At 37.9% G+C, this 13618-nt stretch overlaps 1 protein-coding gene across 11 annotated transcripts in view; it reads left to right on the top strand.

Annotated features, from left to right (window-relative positions):
* kirrel3b (kirre like nephrin family adhesion molecule 3b) overlaps positions 1-13618 on the top strand; it is a 227424-nt gene that overhangs the window by 152991 nt on the left and 60815 nt on the right. For all 11 annotated transcript variants that reach the window (XM_083552370.1, XM_083552367.1, XM_083552362.1 and 8 more), the window contains exon 3: positions 5060-5209. In XM_083552370.1, coding sequence (XP_083408496.1) covers positions 5060-5209 — 150 coding nt within the window. The remainder of the gene's footprint in view (positions 1-5059; positions 5210-13618) is intronic.

Here is a 13618-nt window from a genome sequence, read left to right as displayed (position 1 = left end):
CCCCCCACCCACACACACACACACACACACACACACACACTAAATACTAAGAGCTCTGGTTTAAAAAACAAGCATCAAGCATTGAAGAGCAGAGCACTTAAAGAAATATCGCACCACAGCTGGTCTTTTTAATGCTGCTTCCTAGTACGTCAACAAGAGGCAATCTCGTCAGTAGGGGGAAAAAAAAGGAAAGAAAAAAAAAAAAGGCACATCTATGACTGCTGGCATGAGGTGAGCAGCTGCCTGCATTACCATAAGTGTGACACCTTGTACAGCACAATATTTATCCAAATCCACTGTTCCTAGCGCAGGTGCACTCACAGCCTGTCTCTCTAGGGCCTAGTAATCCTGAGTAGAAAAGCCATGATTAAAATGAGAGGAATGACTCCTGATCCACTTGAAAGCAAAAAAGGAAAAAAAAGATCTGATTGTTATCGATTTCATCCCTTTCTTCATCACCTCCTTTTGTGTTTTACTGGCTGAGGCACTCAGGCTGGTCATAATATCAGATCTGAGAGCTAAAATCTAATATCTATCTACAGCTCAGAAACAAAGAAACTATTAGGGTTAAGCAATGCCTGACTGGGTTTATGTAGTGTTTCCTTCGAATAGTGTTGTTTCATGCAATTATTTATTTGTATGGAATACATGAAAAAGATATCTAGGAATATGAAAATCGACAATTGGAGGCATTATCCTGTGGTGTCTGGTGTTAATTGAACAGACTGGCTTCACACCATGGTTTCGTACATTACAATTGTTCTCCTCATTTGGAACAACTCATAATGTCTTCTAGGCTTTCATAGAGCAGTCAGTCAGAAGCTATAATCCTGCTATGATATGCAATCATGCAGCTCGTCAACACTTCCTGTCTTTCTTATGCTTCGTGTCTCTCTCTTGGGTTAGCTCTCGGAAAGGCTTTAGGAAGATGCCTGCGCTCATCTGGGCAACCATTAATCACTGATGTACGTCTCCACTTCCTACATCATTGATCGGCTATAAAGTCTCATCCATTCCTTGCCTGATGGATCCATTAGCTCTAATGGGGGCTATTTTGCATTGTTTGTGTTCAGTGACATATGCTGTCTTCAGGACTCATTGTGATCAATGGGTGTGTTGTGTTATTCCTCTCGCTGATCCATGATGCTCTTAGGTTGTTTAGGAATGTATGCAGGAAGAATTTGTGGGATTGATAGAGAGACCGCGTACAAAGCAGATTTCACCTGATCTATGTGATGCATGTGTGACATCAATGCCTCTGCTTTAAAATGACCATCAAATCAGTTTTGGGGGTTCGGACCATTATTGTTCTTATTCCCTTAAATATTCGCTTTATAGTTAAAAATTATATTTGATTTGGTTGTTATCTTGAGTGGTCTGTTATGGAGCTCTGACCTCAACCCCTTTGGAACACCTTTGGAATAAATTGGAATGCTGACTGCACCAAAGGCCTCTAACTTTACCTACATCAGTACCTTCACTAACACCCTTGTGGTTATTGAGCATGGACACTCCAAAAAATGTAGTGGAACATCCCGGAAGAGTGGATGTTATGATAACAGCAAATTCAGACTAAATATGGAGTGGGATCGTCACATATGAATCTTAAAATCAGGTGTCGACAAACGTTTGTCTATATTGTGTGTACTGGATTTTATATAAATACCAGCAAAAAAAATTAAAAATTAATTACTGAAAAAAGCCTTTGCTTTGTCGACTGATTTAAAAGCAACCTACAGTATAGGTAGTTTTATAATCAGTCTGGTTTATATATATTTATTAATAATATACCCTGATCTAAATTAAGGCTATGTTAAAACTCATTTTTGTTGAAATTGTTAACTGCTATGTAGAACAGCTGTGAGACTCCAAATTTTCAACAATGTATGTTCCAAATTGAGCAAAATAGGGATCAACTGAGCAAAGCAAATATACAGCAAGCAAATATAATTGAAAGGTTTAAAAGTCCAATCCTTTTACTACAAATAGACATTTATTTACAAATCAGGTGATTTAAAACATTTAAACAACACTAAATTGTAAATTAGCCGGGCAACATGCTAAAATGCGATTTAGGTAATGCCAAGGTCAGTATTTATGATTACATATTTAGTATTCATGATTACTGCCAAAAGCTGGCGGGTCAAACCATGTGCTTTGCAGAGGTCATGGCATACCCTGACATGATGGATGAGTAGGAGTTCTTAACATTCATGTATGTTGATGGTATTGCAGATGACCTTTTAGGCCATAATGCATTGGAAGTTACTGCAGAACAAAATTTTTCCCCCTGACTGATAAAAAGGAAGTCCTTAAGATTTGCAGCAGGGCGTTAAGTGTTAATAGATGCTTCAAGAAATCCATCAATCGCTTGGCAGGAGTATAAACCAGAGTATCGAGCTGAGTCAGTGGCCATTAATGTTATTTAGGATGTTCCCGAATCCTTTGAATAGCCGCGAATACGTGTGAAAGCTTGACTGCTCTGAAGTGTCAGCTACATCAGTTGGTGTTTCAGAGTTTTTGAAATAGAAAAATGTGCTTCATGACTTAAAAACATTGTAGCATAAATATGGCTGGTCTAACCTTGTTTTTTTATTATTAAATTTTTTTTAAAAGAAGAACAAAGTATGAATAACTTAGGTCAATTTTTCCTTCTCTGATTCTGAATCCCTACTGATTACAGTGTAGTTATGTGAGCAACAGCTGTTTTGATGGGTCATTAAATGTTTCGGTTGTTCTGTTCCTCTGGTATCATCCCACTCGCTGAGACAGATTAAAAGCTATGTGGGTAGATAAAACACACGGCAACGTAATTGGCTACTTCTCTCCCCCTCAATGAGGGAAAACAATAGACACTTAATGGTCTATTAATACTGTATGCGATCCAATGAGTCAAAGGGCAACAATTGGCGTTTGTGTCACAACTGCCTTAAATTTCAGGCTCACAGACTCATTACCTCCAAAGCCTGGTTTAGATTCTTTTTGTTTTATATAATTTCTGCACATGTTGATGAAGGATCAAGAAATAATCATAGTATATGGAGTAGAGTAGTGCAATAGTGAGAATGGTGGCAGAGCTCCAGGCCTCTAAGTTCTATCCTGAGCTCAGTTTACTGTCTGTGTGGAGTTTTTCTTGCGCTCTTCTGTTTCGTCTTGCTTCCCAAAAACTGACAAATAGATTGACTTCTCTGGAATTTCCATAAGTGTGAATAAATCTATGACAATGACTATGGGTGTATTCCTACCTCTACATTCTACACTATAAGCTATGGAGTATTTATAGCCCTGGCCAGGATTAAGTGCTTACTGATAATAAACGAATGAATAATGAAAACACTAGAAATGATATAAAAGATGTGGTCAAAATATTGTAAGAAATTAAGTCGCACTTTTGTCGTATTTGTTGCATTGGTTCTATGTTTCTGAAAATTGTATAACTTCTCTATACAGTAAGTGATTTTATTTAGAATAATAAAAAGGGGTTGGCTTGCTTATAGAAGGCCGTGGAGCAGGAGATGTCCCTTGCTGCGAAACAATTATGTCACTGCATATTTTTTCGAGTTAGCATGACTCCTATCGATGGACAGTGGAAGCAAAATCAATATTCTACCTCCCGGCATTTAGGGACAGAAATCCAAGTAGCAGGTCAGTGCAAATATTAAGAGAAAATCAGCACAGAATTGCACAGTGAATGAAAATATTGCTGAACCAAACGTCACCTCTGGATTGTCTAGAAAATAAAATAGATCCTATAGAAATCGGGGGTGAGATTATGTGTAAAGTCAGCCTCCTTTCAGTAATCTGTCATCACTGGGTCTTGGGAAAAAAGAGTATCGGGTACTGAGCAGTGAAGGCTTGCAGAAGCATTCCAATCTAAATTCAGATGTCTGCAATAATTAGGAAGAAATTATTCCCACGCAAGCCGCGCAAGTAACTCATATCAAGAGGGCTGTGAAATGCGTTGCGAACCTTCCACAATGAAAAGTGTCCTCGTCTGACTTCCTTTTTTTCCCCCTCAGTAGACGAGCAAACGCTGTTCCTCGCTCCCCATGCAAATTTCGAAGTAATAGTGAAGTGAATTCTTTTAAAAAGAGAGTAGCTGACTTTATGTAAGATTGTTTGCTGTTTTAATGCAGTCTCTCTTCTCTTAATGCATTATTAAACTGGGAATCTTCTTCCTCCGCAGTGATAAGCACATCAGTCTACTTAGGATTGCGATTTCAGGACAGTATAAATACAAGGAGAGGAGGTTTTAAAAATCTCAGGCTTTGTGTGAAGTCTTGAAAACTTAAAGAAGTGACATAAAAACCATTGACAGTGCTGGCCCTGGAGACTCCGCCCACAAATTTTTAAATAATCACTCCCTTGTAGAGGCACAACATATGTATAGCATCCACCATATCCTTCTGTTACTATCAAAACAAATACCATATTAAAACCTGTGATTTGTCCTACAGCTGAAACTAATGTCAAAACTGCTGTTACAGAAAATGAATATCAAATCAGCTGTAAGAATGAACATCGGTGGTGTATAATGAGGTCTACTGTCTATGATCCTAAAAGTAAGGAACAGGGTGATGTGGTTGGAGTTGACATAAATGGTCCATCGCCCAAACTTTAAGCCTTATAATAAGTTGTCATTTAACTTCAGTCATGAAAAGTGTAATACATTCGTAAATGTAAGAGCAATCTGGTGTGAAACGACTTGCCTGCAATTATTTCTGGTGTACAGTTTCTCTTGACTGAGACTTTCTGATAAAGGAAAAAAAGGAGTTGACATCTTGCCAGCTTTCTGATATGTTATGCTGAGGAACTGCAAATTTCTTTTTAGCTATCACTCATTTGTGACTGTTAAAGTAGAGAATTAAAGAAACAGATTGGGCAAGATTCATACCTGTAACAATGTAAAAGGTGATTCTTGTGAAAAAAATAAAGTGTATCAGGCATTGGCTCAATGCATTTAATCAGATTTTTCAAATGGCAGTAAGTCTTGTTGAATCTAATTAATGCACTAGAGAAGACACCAATAGTGACCTTCTTGATGTTGTTTGTGCTCCAGGATATCCTCGCTACACTGTAATTGGAGATCACAGTTCAGGGGAACACCACCTGAGGATCCAGAGGGTCGAGCTAGCGGATGATGCTGTATTCGAATGCCAGGCCATCCAGGCTGCCATGAGATCTCGGCCTGCTCGACTCACGGTTCTAGGTGAGTTAAAACATTGCAGCTTCTATACACATTCACAACATTGGAAATGCATTCTATAACATTTTTTAAGACTACGTCAAAATAGCCGATGTAAGTGATGGTGCAAAAGTTGTGTCAATATTTTATGGGGAAAGTTGTATATTATATAGTATTATAGGTGGAAAGCTTGATTTTACACATGCATTTTGCATCTTGATTTTATGGTGGGCCACTGATATCATTACTTTCACTGCCTGGAATCTCAATGATGTGCAGACCTGCAGTAACTACAAGTCGAATAAAGTTGATTAGTGACATGATGAAGTTATGGGAAAGAGTAGTGGAAGCCAGGCTGAGAGAAGAGGTGACCATCTGTGAGCAACAGTATGGTTTTATTCCAAGGAAGAGCACCCCAGATGCATTATTCGCTTTGAGAATGTTGATGGAGAAATATAGAGAAGGTCAAAAGGAGTTGCATTGTGTATGGGTGTATTTAGAGAAAGCGTACGACAGGGTGTCGAGAGAGGAGTTGTGGTATTGTATGAGGAAGTCAGGTATGGCAGAGAAGTATGTGAGGGTGGTGCAGGACATGTATGAAGACAGTGTGACAGCAGTAAAGTGTGCAGTAGGAATGACAGACTGGTTTAAGGTGGAGGTTGGACTGCATCAAGGATCGACTCTGAGCCCTTTCCTGTTTGCAGTGGTGGTGGACAGGTTGACAAACAAGGTCAGACAGGAGTCTCAATGGACTATAATGTGTGCGGATGATATTGTTATTTGTGGTAAAAGAAGGGAGCAGGTTAAGAAGAGCCTGGAGAGGTGGAGGTACACAATGGAAAGTAGGGAATGAAAGTCAGAAGGAGGAAGACAGTGTTCCTTTTAAAATTGTTCAGTCAGTGAATATTCAGATGTCCCCTCATGACATCAGCCATTATTAAGATTGTTAGGTTTAAAATAAATCAGTTATTAGCTTAATATTTTCTACACCGCAAATTGATAGATACTGTATTAAAGCCTAAATTCAACTTTTTTTTTTCATTTTAATAAAATGCGATTATTAATACACATTGTGTTCAATAAAATAAAATGATTAAAATACAAAATAAATAGCATTCCGATGATATATTTTTGCACTATTATTTTAAAAGGTATACTGAATCTCTGCTGGATCATAAAGGGATCCATGGAAGTTATTTTTACGTGGAATGGGTCCCTGGCTGCAGAGATTCCCAAGTCTAAAACATTGAAAAAACCTGCCTTTAAACCCTGAAACAACACAGAGACGGAAAATGAAGACTGATGATGCAGTCACTGTATGTCATTTGCGCACTTTGGTCACATAACTCAGCTCTGAACACAATCCAGTGTTTGGTTTGAAGCTTTGCTGTGTATACAACAAAATATTTGGAAGGTAGCTTAAAAATCTTATGTGCAGAAAAAAATTATCTCTGGATTGATATTGAAGGGAATGTTCACACTTTAGGGGTAGCTTAGTGGTTAAGGCAGTGGACTTTGGACATGAAGGGCATGAGTTCAAATCTAGGCCACACTGCCACCCCTGGGCACCTGAGCAAAGCCATTAACCTGATAGCTGCTTAGTTGTAGAAGGGCATCTGCCAAATGCCATAAATGTACTTTAGTTATCTTCCAGATATCAAGATAAAATCTTATGGAAAAGTCTGTAAATGCACATGAAAATGTCACCTGGAGCTTACATTTAGTATACAGTATATTATGCGTATAAATTTAATTACTACACATCTTTTTATTAGAAAGCAAATGATGGTGTAATATTGCCTGCTACTGAATTTAACTAAATTGTATAAACCATGCTATGTTTACCAGAGGAGGAATTAATGAGTAGAGAAAGTAACCTTGCAGATAAGGTCCAAAATTCAGCCCTGTAGTAACACCAATAGAAAGATAATAGCATTCTTTAAAAAAAAAAAAAAAGATTTTTTACTGACCAGCGCTGCCCTGCTGGTGCCATAAGTTCTCAATTTTAATTTTCAGCTGCAAATCCTGCGATATTCATTATTAAACCAGAGAGGTCATCGAATCTTAATTAAACTTTGGATTATAATACAACGTTGCTGTTTCTGTGTTATTGGCCAGATGCTGTGGTTATCTATTCACATGCACCAATCAGCTACCTGGAGGGTTTATCTTTGGCACTGAGAGACGAAGCTCAAACACACATTCACACACTTATCTCTCCCACCAGGCCAGGCCTGGGAAGGTGTGCAGATAGAAGGGCTGGAAATGCAAAAAGAAAAAGGAAAGGTGAAAGAGAAAGAAAGAGATGAATGAGACAGATAGGGATAGAGAGAGAGAGAGAGAGAGAGAGAGAGAGAGAGAGAGAGAGAGAGAGAGAGAGAGACCACAATGTGATCCACCTTATTGATCTCTTTTAATAAAAAGTAAAACTAATGATCTACGAGGCAGAGGGGGTGACCATGGGGGGTGAGGGAAGGAAAGAAGACAAATTGCATTCTATGGTGGCTCGCCTCTGCTCTCGTCTGTAAATGAGTATGAATAAGTAATTATAGATGCCTTATTATGGTCTAAAGAAGACCAATCTCACCCTTCATAGGATTTAAACCAGCTGTGCTCCCTTAGGCACTGCATGCTTAAGGTAATGAGTTTGGAAGGCAATGATCTACACACTATGCTCTTTTTCTATTCTAAACCTGGTTAATTGGTTCATGTTTACGGTATCGTATCGGGGTTCTCTCAGCAAAACTAGTTTTTTAAATGACCCACTGTGAGTTATAGGTTCTGGTCTTCATATATTGTTTACACATTGGTTTTCACGTGGTCCATGATCTTTACGTTTGAATAGATTTTTTGTTTGCAGAAGAATACAAGCACACCTGCTCATGATTTGCTTCACACCATGGAAATTAAACCAGATCATGTATTGAGCGGAACGTAGAATAGATAAGGCAAGAAAAAAAAATCCTATTGTGATTCTATTTTTTTGGACGTTATTATGCTTTCAATTTGCAACAGCTTGTAAAATAATTAAAATGTTTTGCACAAAAGGAAATTCTTATCTTTAGCAAATATACCCAGGAGTTTAATGAGTAAACAAATTTACAGCTATTGTATTTATTGACAACTAATCAGTCTGGAGCTCTGTGTAATTTTTGAATCACAAAGACATTTTGAGATATTGCTATTGAATTTCATGGCATTATTGAAAGAGAACTCAGACATATTGTAAGAGACATGGAGGCATTTGCACATAAATAATGGAGACATAAAAAAAAAACCACCTACTTGAGCCTAGTTTATTTGGGCCATTAAATCAAGAGCACAAACACACCAGAAAGTGGGAAGATTTTGCATTAATTTGGTTAAGAATAGCAAACTAGGAGCAGGAATAAAGTTAATTGTGGGACATTGGCTTGTTGAACTAAATCGTACTTTTATTTAGTGCTACATTTTACATGCAGAGGAAAAAAAATATGTCTAATAAAGTGGGTATTTACTGCATCTTAGACACTAATCAAGTTATTTTGGATTGTTGATCATATAGGGTCAGGAAAAAAAAGAAACTGAAGTGTCATACAGAGAGAAAGGTTCATTTACAATATATTATTATCATTATTAGTAGTAATAATAGTTGTGGTAGTAGTAGTAGTGATATTAGCATACAATAGTAGATGTTGTTGAATTAGTAATATTTGTACCAGTAGTAGCCTCTTGTTAGGTGCCTGAGCACTAGAACAGAGTGTCCTTTCAAGAATTTGTATATATTTGAAGGTTTTCCTCCTTATTCAGCAATTTTCTCTCAACCATTGAAAACAGAAAACAACTCAAGACTGTGTGTGACTATCACGCGTAATCTGGGAAGTAATATATGCAAGCGTGGGATCACAGCCATCACCAGGTTGTCTGTTACGGCCCAGTCTGTGGTGCAGTGATGACAGGAGCAGAAACTAGGCTGCTCCTCTCCGCTGCATCTTACCTGACAGCTGGAGAAACGCCTCAGCCTTCCCAATTCCCCCTCATAACAGTGCTGTCGCTCACACAGTTGGCTGCGGACCTGCTAGAGAGTGCGAGCTGCCAATTCAGACAGCGCAGGACACAGTTCCAGCAACTGCTTTCATTTATGATCACACGATACTAAGTTTAGGAAATGAAACGCGATCCGTGCGGAATATACAGTAAAACTTGTAAAAAAAAAAAATTGCATTGTTTTCATAGAAACTGGGACAAAGAGAGAAGAAAATGCTTGCTGACTTTTCACCAAATGCAGTTGAACTTTGTGAAGATTAATGTCGTTCACGGACGATTTAGCTCTTTGTGTTTGATAAATCTAATTTTTTTGCCTGTGCTTCAGTACTTTTTTCAAATTTTTTGTCTGGCAATCCACATAGAAATTTGATAAATAGAGAATTTTTTATATTACTTTTTTTGGCCTGTGACAGAAGGTTGACAGGAATTTTGCTTGAGCTATACACAGCATTAAAACCTGTGGGCCTTCGTCTATGCGGCACTTTATCACCGTCTGTGACCGTAAAGGCAATGAGAAGTAAAAAAAAATCCTTTGTATGGTGATCTGTGAACTTGGCGCTGTATTTTAACCCGATTCTGGACTTGGTGTGACCTCTAGTGGCTCCTCTTGCCTGCGTTAGGGACGAAAGACGCGAGTAAGTGGTTCATCTGGGCTGTCTGTCATGCCCTTGAGGCTAATTATACATCTTCCGACAAGACAGCTTTCTCAGCCTGCTCTCGGGGGTCTTGCCGGCCTCACCTGAGTGTGACAGGTGGGAAAGAAGACAGATAAGCTTCATATAATTTGAGGGAAAAAAAACTATTCATGCAGTGCTGCATTCTATCACTTTGGTAAAATTTCTGTCTTATGAGAAGAATGATCATGACATTATTGATTTCATATAATGACATTTGTAAGGCACTTGAAAATGTGTCCTTGGATTGCTCTTTAAATGAATTCTCTTGACTCATTTAATTAGAATTAGTTTTTTCTTTTCTTTTTTTTTTTTCTTTTTATTTCTTTTTTTTTTTTTTTTTACTATACTTCATATAACACCGTAATTTTTTTTAATGCCATCCATTTCTACTGATTAGTGATTCTGACTCAGTCCCAGATGAAAGGCAACATGAAAGTCATGCAAACAATTTTCACAAGCTGAAATGCATTCCCGAGTATTCTCTGTTAATTCGAGCAATAAAATTGCTCATTAGAAAATGTTTGCCTTTCCAGAAATTAACTTCTAACAAAACACAAGGGCTAAATCTACCTCAGCAGTTTTGTTTTTTTTTTTGCTGCTGCTGTGCAAATTATTCATTAGCATGTACGGCTATGAAAAGATCAAGGGTCCTTGCGGGTGGAATAAACAGTTCGAAATGTAGGCTCCTTGAGTTAAAGAGCACTCCAAGTTCTTGGTGCTTGCTTTTACCCCCATCATTTGATAAACAGTCTCAAGGCATGAAGATTATTAACTTTTAATTGCTAACACACAGACACAAAATCACACATCTCCAGATCACGCAATGATCAGACGCCTAGTTGGTAGTTTATTAGGGTGAACAAAGGAACGTAATCAAGTTAGATTTTGCCCTAAAACATGGCAATACGTGATTTAAAGTTTCATTGGCCACAAATCAGAAAAGCCTAGAACTGTTTTGACCGAAATGCATTTGTTTGAAGTTTTAATTAACATTCGACAAAGAATAATGCGGGTTATAAATACACCGGCGATCGTTTATGATGAACATTTATACCTGTTTGGCCTCAAGAAATCCAAAGCAAATGCTTCAGAAATGCCAGCTTCACTGAACTGAAATATACTTTTCTGTTGAATATATCTTCGGTTGTATCGTCTGGTCTAGCATTCGAAATGTAAAGCAAAAAGATAGAAGATAGAATTCCAAGGATGCCAACATGGCCATAACCCAAAGCTCTAATTATCTTTGAGTGGGAGAGGCGGCATAATTTCTTCCTTATCTGTGAGTGATATGTAAAAGAAGTCAAATTGCACTTGCCTACAAATGTATACATCTGATACAGAAAAAAACAGAACTTTCTTCAGAAGTTTCAAAATGCTTTGTAATTTTGGCGAAATCGATGTTTTTTGTTTTTTTACCCAGGTTTTATTTGGAAATATTCCTGTTTCTTTATTAGTCATACTCATAAAAATTCACATTTGCCAACATTCTTGCCTGTCAAACACTGAAACCCATAAACAAATTAACAAGATGTGCATTGCTTTATACTCGCACACGCATCTCTTAATCCGTTCCTAGCAGATGTTTTCTGAAGGGTTTTAATCTTTTTATTTTATGGGGGCAAAACCCCTGCTGATGTGACCTGAGCAACCTTTATTTAAACATATCTGAGTTCTGAGTGACAAAAGCTTTCTTTTTCCAGGAGATTCAGCAAAAAAAAAAAAAAAAATTATATGCAAAAAGAACTTTCTACAGTTTATGTGCAATCAGGCAGGCCAACATACAAATCAAAGACATCCGAAGTAGAGGTGGCAATCCAAAACCATTAACTTTAAATCAAGATAAAGGTCAAAATAATCAACAAGGGCTGCTGGGAAACCGTCAGCTCAGAGCTTTCATGAGGTTGAAGTTGGTGTGTTCATGAAATGGTGACCCCTGCTGGTGGGGAGGAGTGTACCTGGGAGTTGCTGGGACTGTCACATTTCCTGCCTTCCTCTGAGAGCATCACGCAATCCACTCTCTTTCTATCGACACTCGTATTTATAAGATAAAAAGCCTGCTTATCCTCCTACTCCTGCTTAGTTTATAATGCCAGCCTTTCACATACTTTACTGTTATTCAAACTGCTGCAATCCAGTAAATAGAGTAGGCAATCTAGGTTTGTAAACCTGTTAAGATCTTTGATATCCACCCTTCTGGGAGAGTCAAAGAGATGGGCAGAAAGAGAGTGAGAATAGATGTGAGAGCCTATTACTAAATCCAGTCTGCTGTAAACAGTTTTGCTTGTGGCAGAGCTTGAAGGAAGTTTTTTTAATTCGGGCTGCTGAGCTACATATGTCTCCAGTCGCACTTTTAGCACTATGTTAGTAGTGTAATGGCCATTCTTTAGTATTGTTTAAGGAATTTGCCATAATTAAGAATAGTGTTGGTGTTTCACAACTCCAGGGTCCTGGGTTTCTCCAGTTTGTTCGGTAAAGATTTCAGTATGTGGTTTGGCTACCCAAAATTATGTTTTGTGTGTATGGCACCCTGCAATAGGTGTTGTACTATCAAAAGTGTGTTCTTACCCTAATGACCAGCATCCTAAGTTTTAGATCACCACATCTATTCAGACCAGGATAAAGCCATTACTTGATTCGTGTATATATTTCAGGCTCTATAATTTAGTGGCAGCTCAGTGGTTAAAATATTGGACTTCTGATGGGAAGGTTATTAGTTTAAATCCCAGCATGACCAACATGCCACTGCTGGATGTTTGAGAAAGAACCTTTAATCTCAAGTGCTCAATTGTACCATTGACATCAGTGTAAATTGCAGTGTAAAATGCACTTTAGATATAATTATTCACACATTATTAGTAGGCATCTACTAATAATGTGTGAATAATTATATCTAAAGTGTATTCCTAACTTGAGTTCAGTGTTATAAGGATCAGCTTCAACATCACTGCTTGGAAATACATGACCAAAATAAAGTACATACAGCACAGAAAAGTAAGCAGTATAAGTAAAATAAAAGGTATGCAGTCTATTTAAGTTTAAGCAGTAAATTTCAAACCCCTTCTATCAGACTCATTCCCCAAGCTGTCATAGGCCATAGTGCTCAGAATGCTGGGGATGGGAGTTGTTGGTGAAACAGATGACTACATTGTTTTTTCCAGACATGGCAGCATGGCTAGGCTTGCTTCACTGCATTTCTCAATTCTAGCTCTACTAATTTTGTCTTCCATTGTCCACCAAATTAGCCTCTGCACCGCTCTAAAACTCCATGCTATAGGATGAAAGACCATGTCACTGCCCTGTTACTCAAACTCTCTGCTCATATTTCTGGCCAGGGAGTAGGTGTTGGAAAGGCTAGAGTGGATTTTCTTTTTAAGTGTAATTGCGGTGAAATAACTCCGAGATCACACAGGCCATCACTTCTCTCACTCTCTCTCACTCTCCCCATCTCCCTGTGTGTGTTTGCGTGCATTAAGATTTACTCCTACGCGTAATTGAGGATGCTCAAAGCTTGGAGGCTTTCGGGACACTCATTTTGATTGGGCTTCTTTTTTATTTACTTTGTTAATTACAAGTCTATTTGCCTTATCTTAAATTTCTAGTTTTATTGAATTATCTACTCAAAGTAAATGCTTTAAACATCTAGCATTAAGTCTGTTTTCTAAACCTTACCAATCAATTCCTAACGGCATTTCTTTCTCTATTTTCTTTCTCAATTCCAGAAAGAAAATAA

This window comes from Silurus aristotelis (assembly GCF_946808225.1).
Source record: "Silurus aristotelis genome assembly, chromosome: 10".
Classification (NCBI taxonomy): Eukaryota; Metazoa; Chordata; class Actinopteri; order Siluriformes; family Siluridae; genus Silurus; species Silurus aristotelis.
The sequence above is the reverse complement of the archived record's forward strand: the minus strand, read 5'-3'. Positions and strand labels throughout refer to the sequence as shown.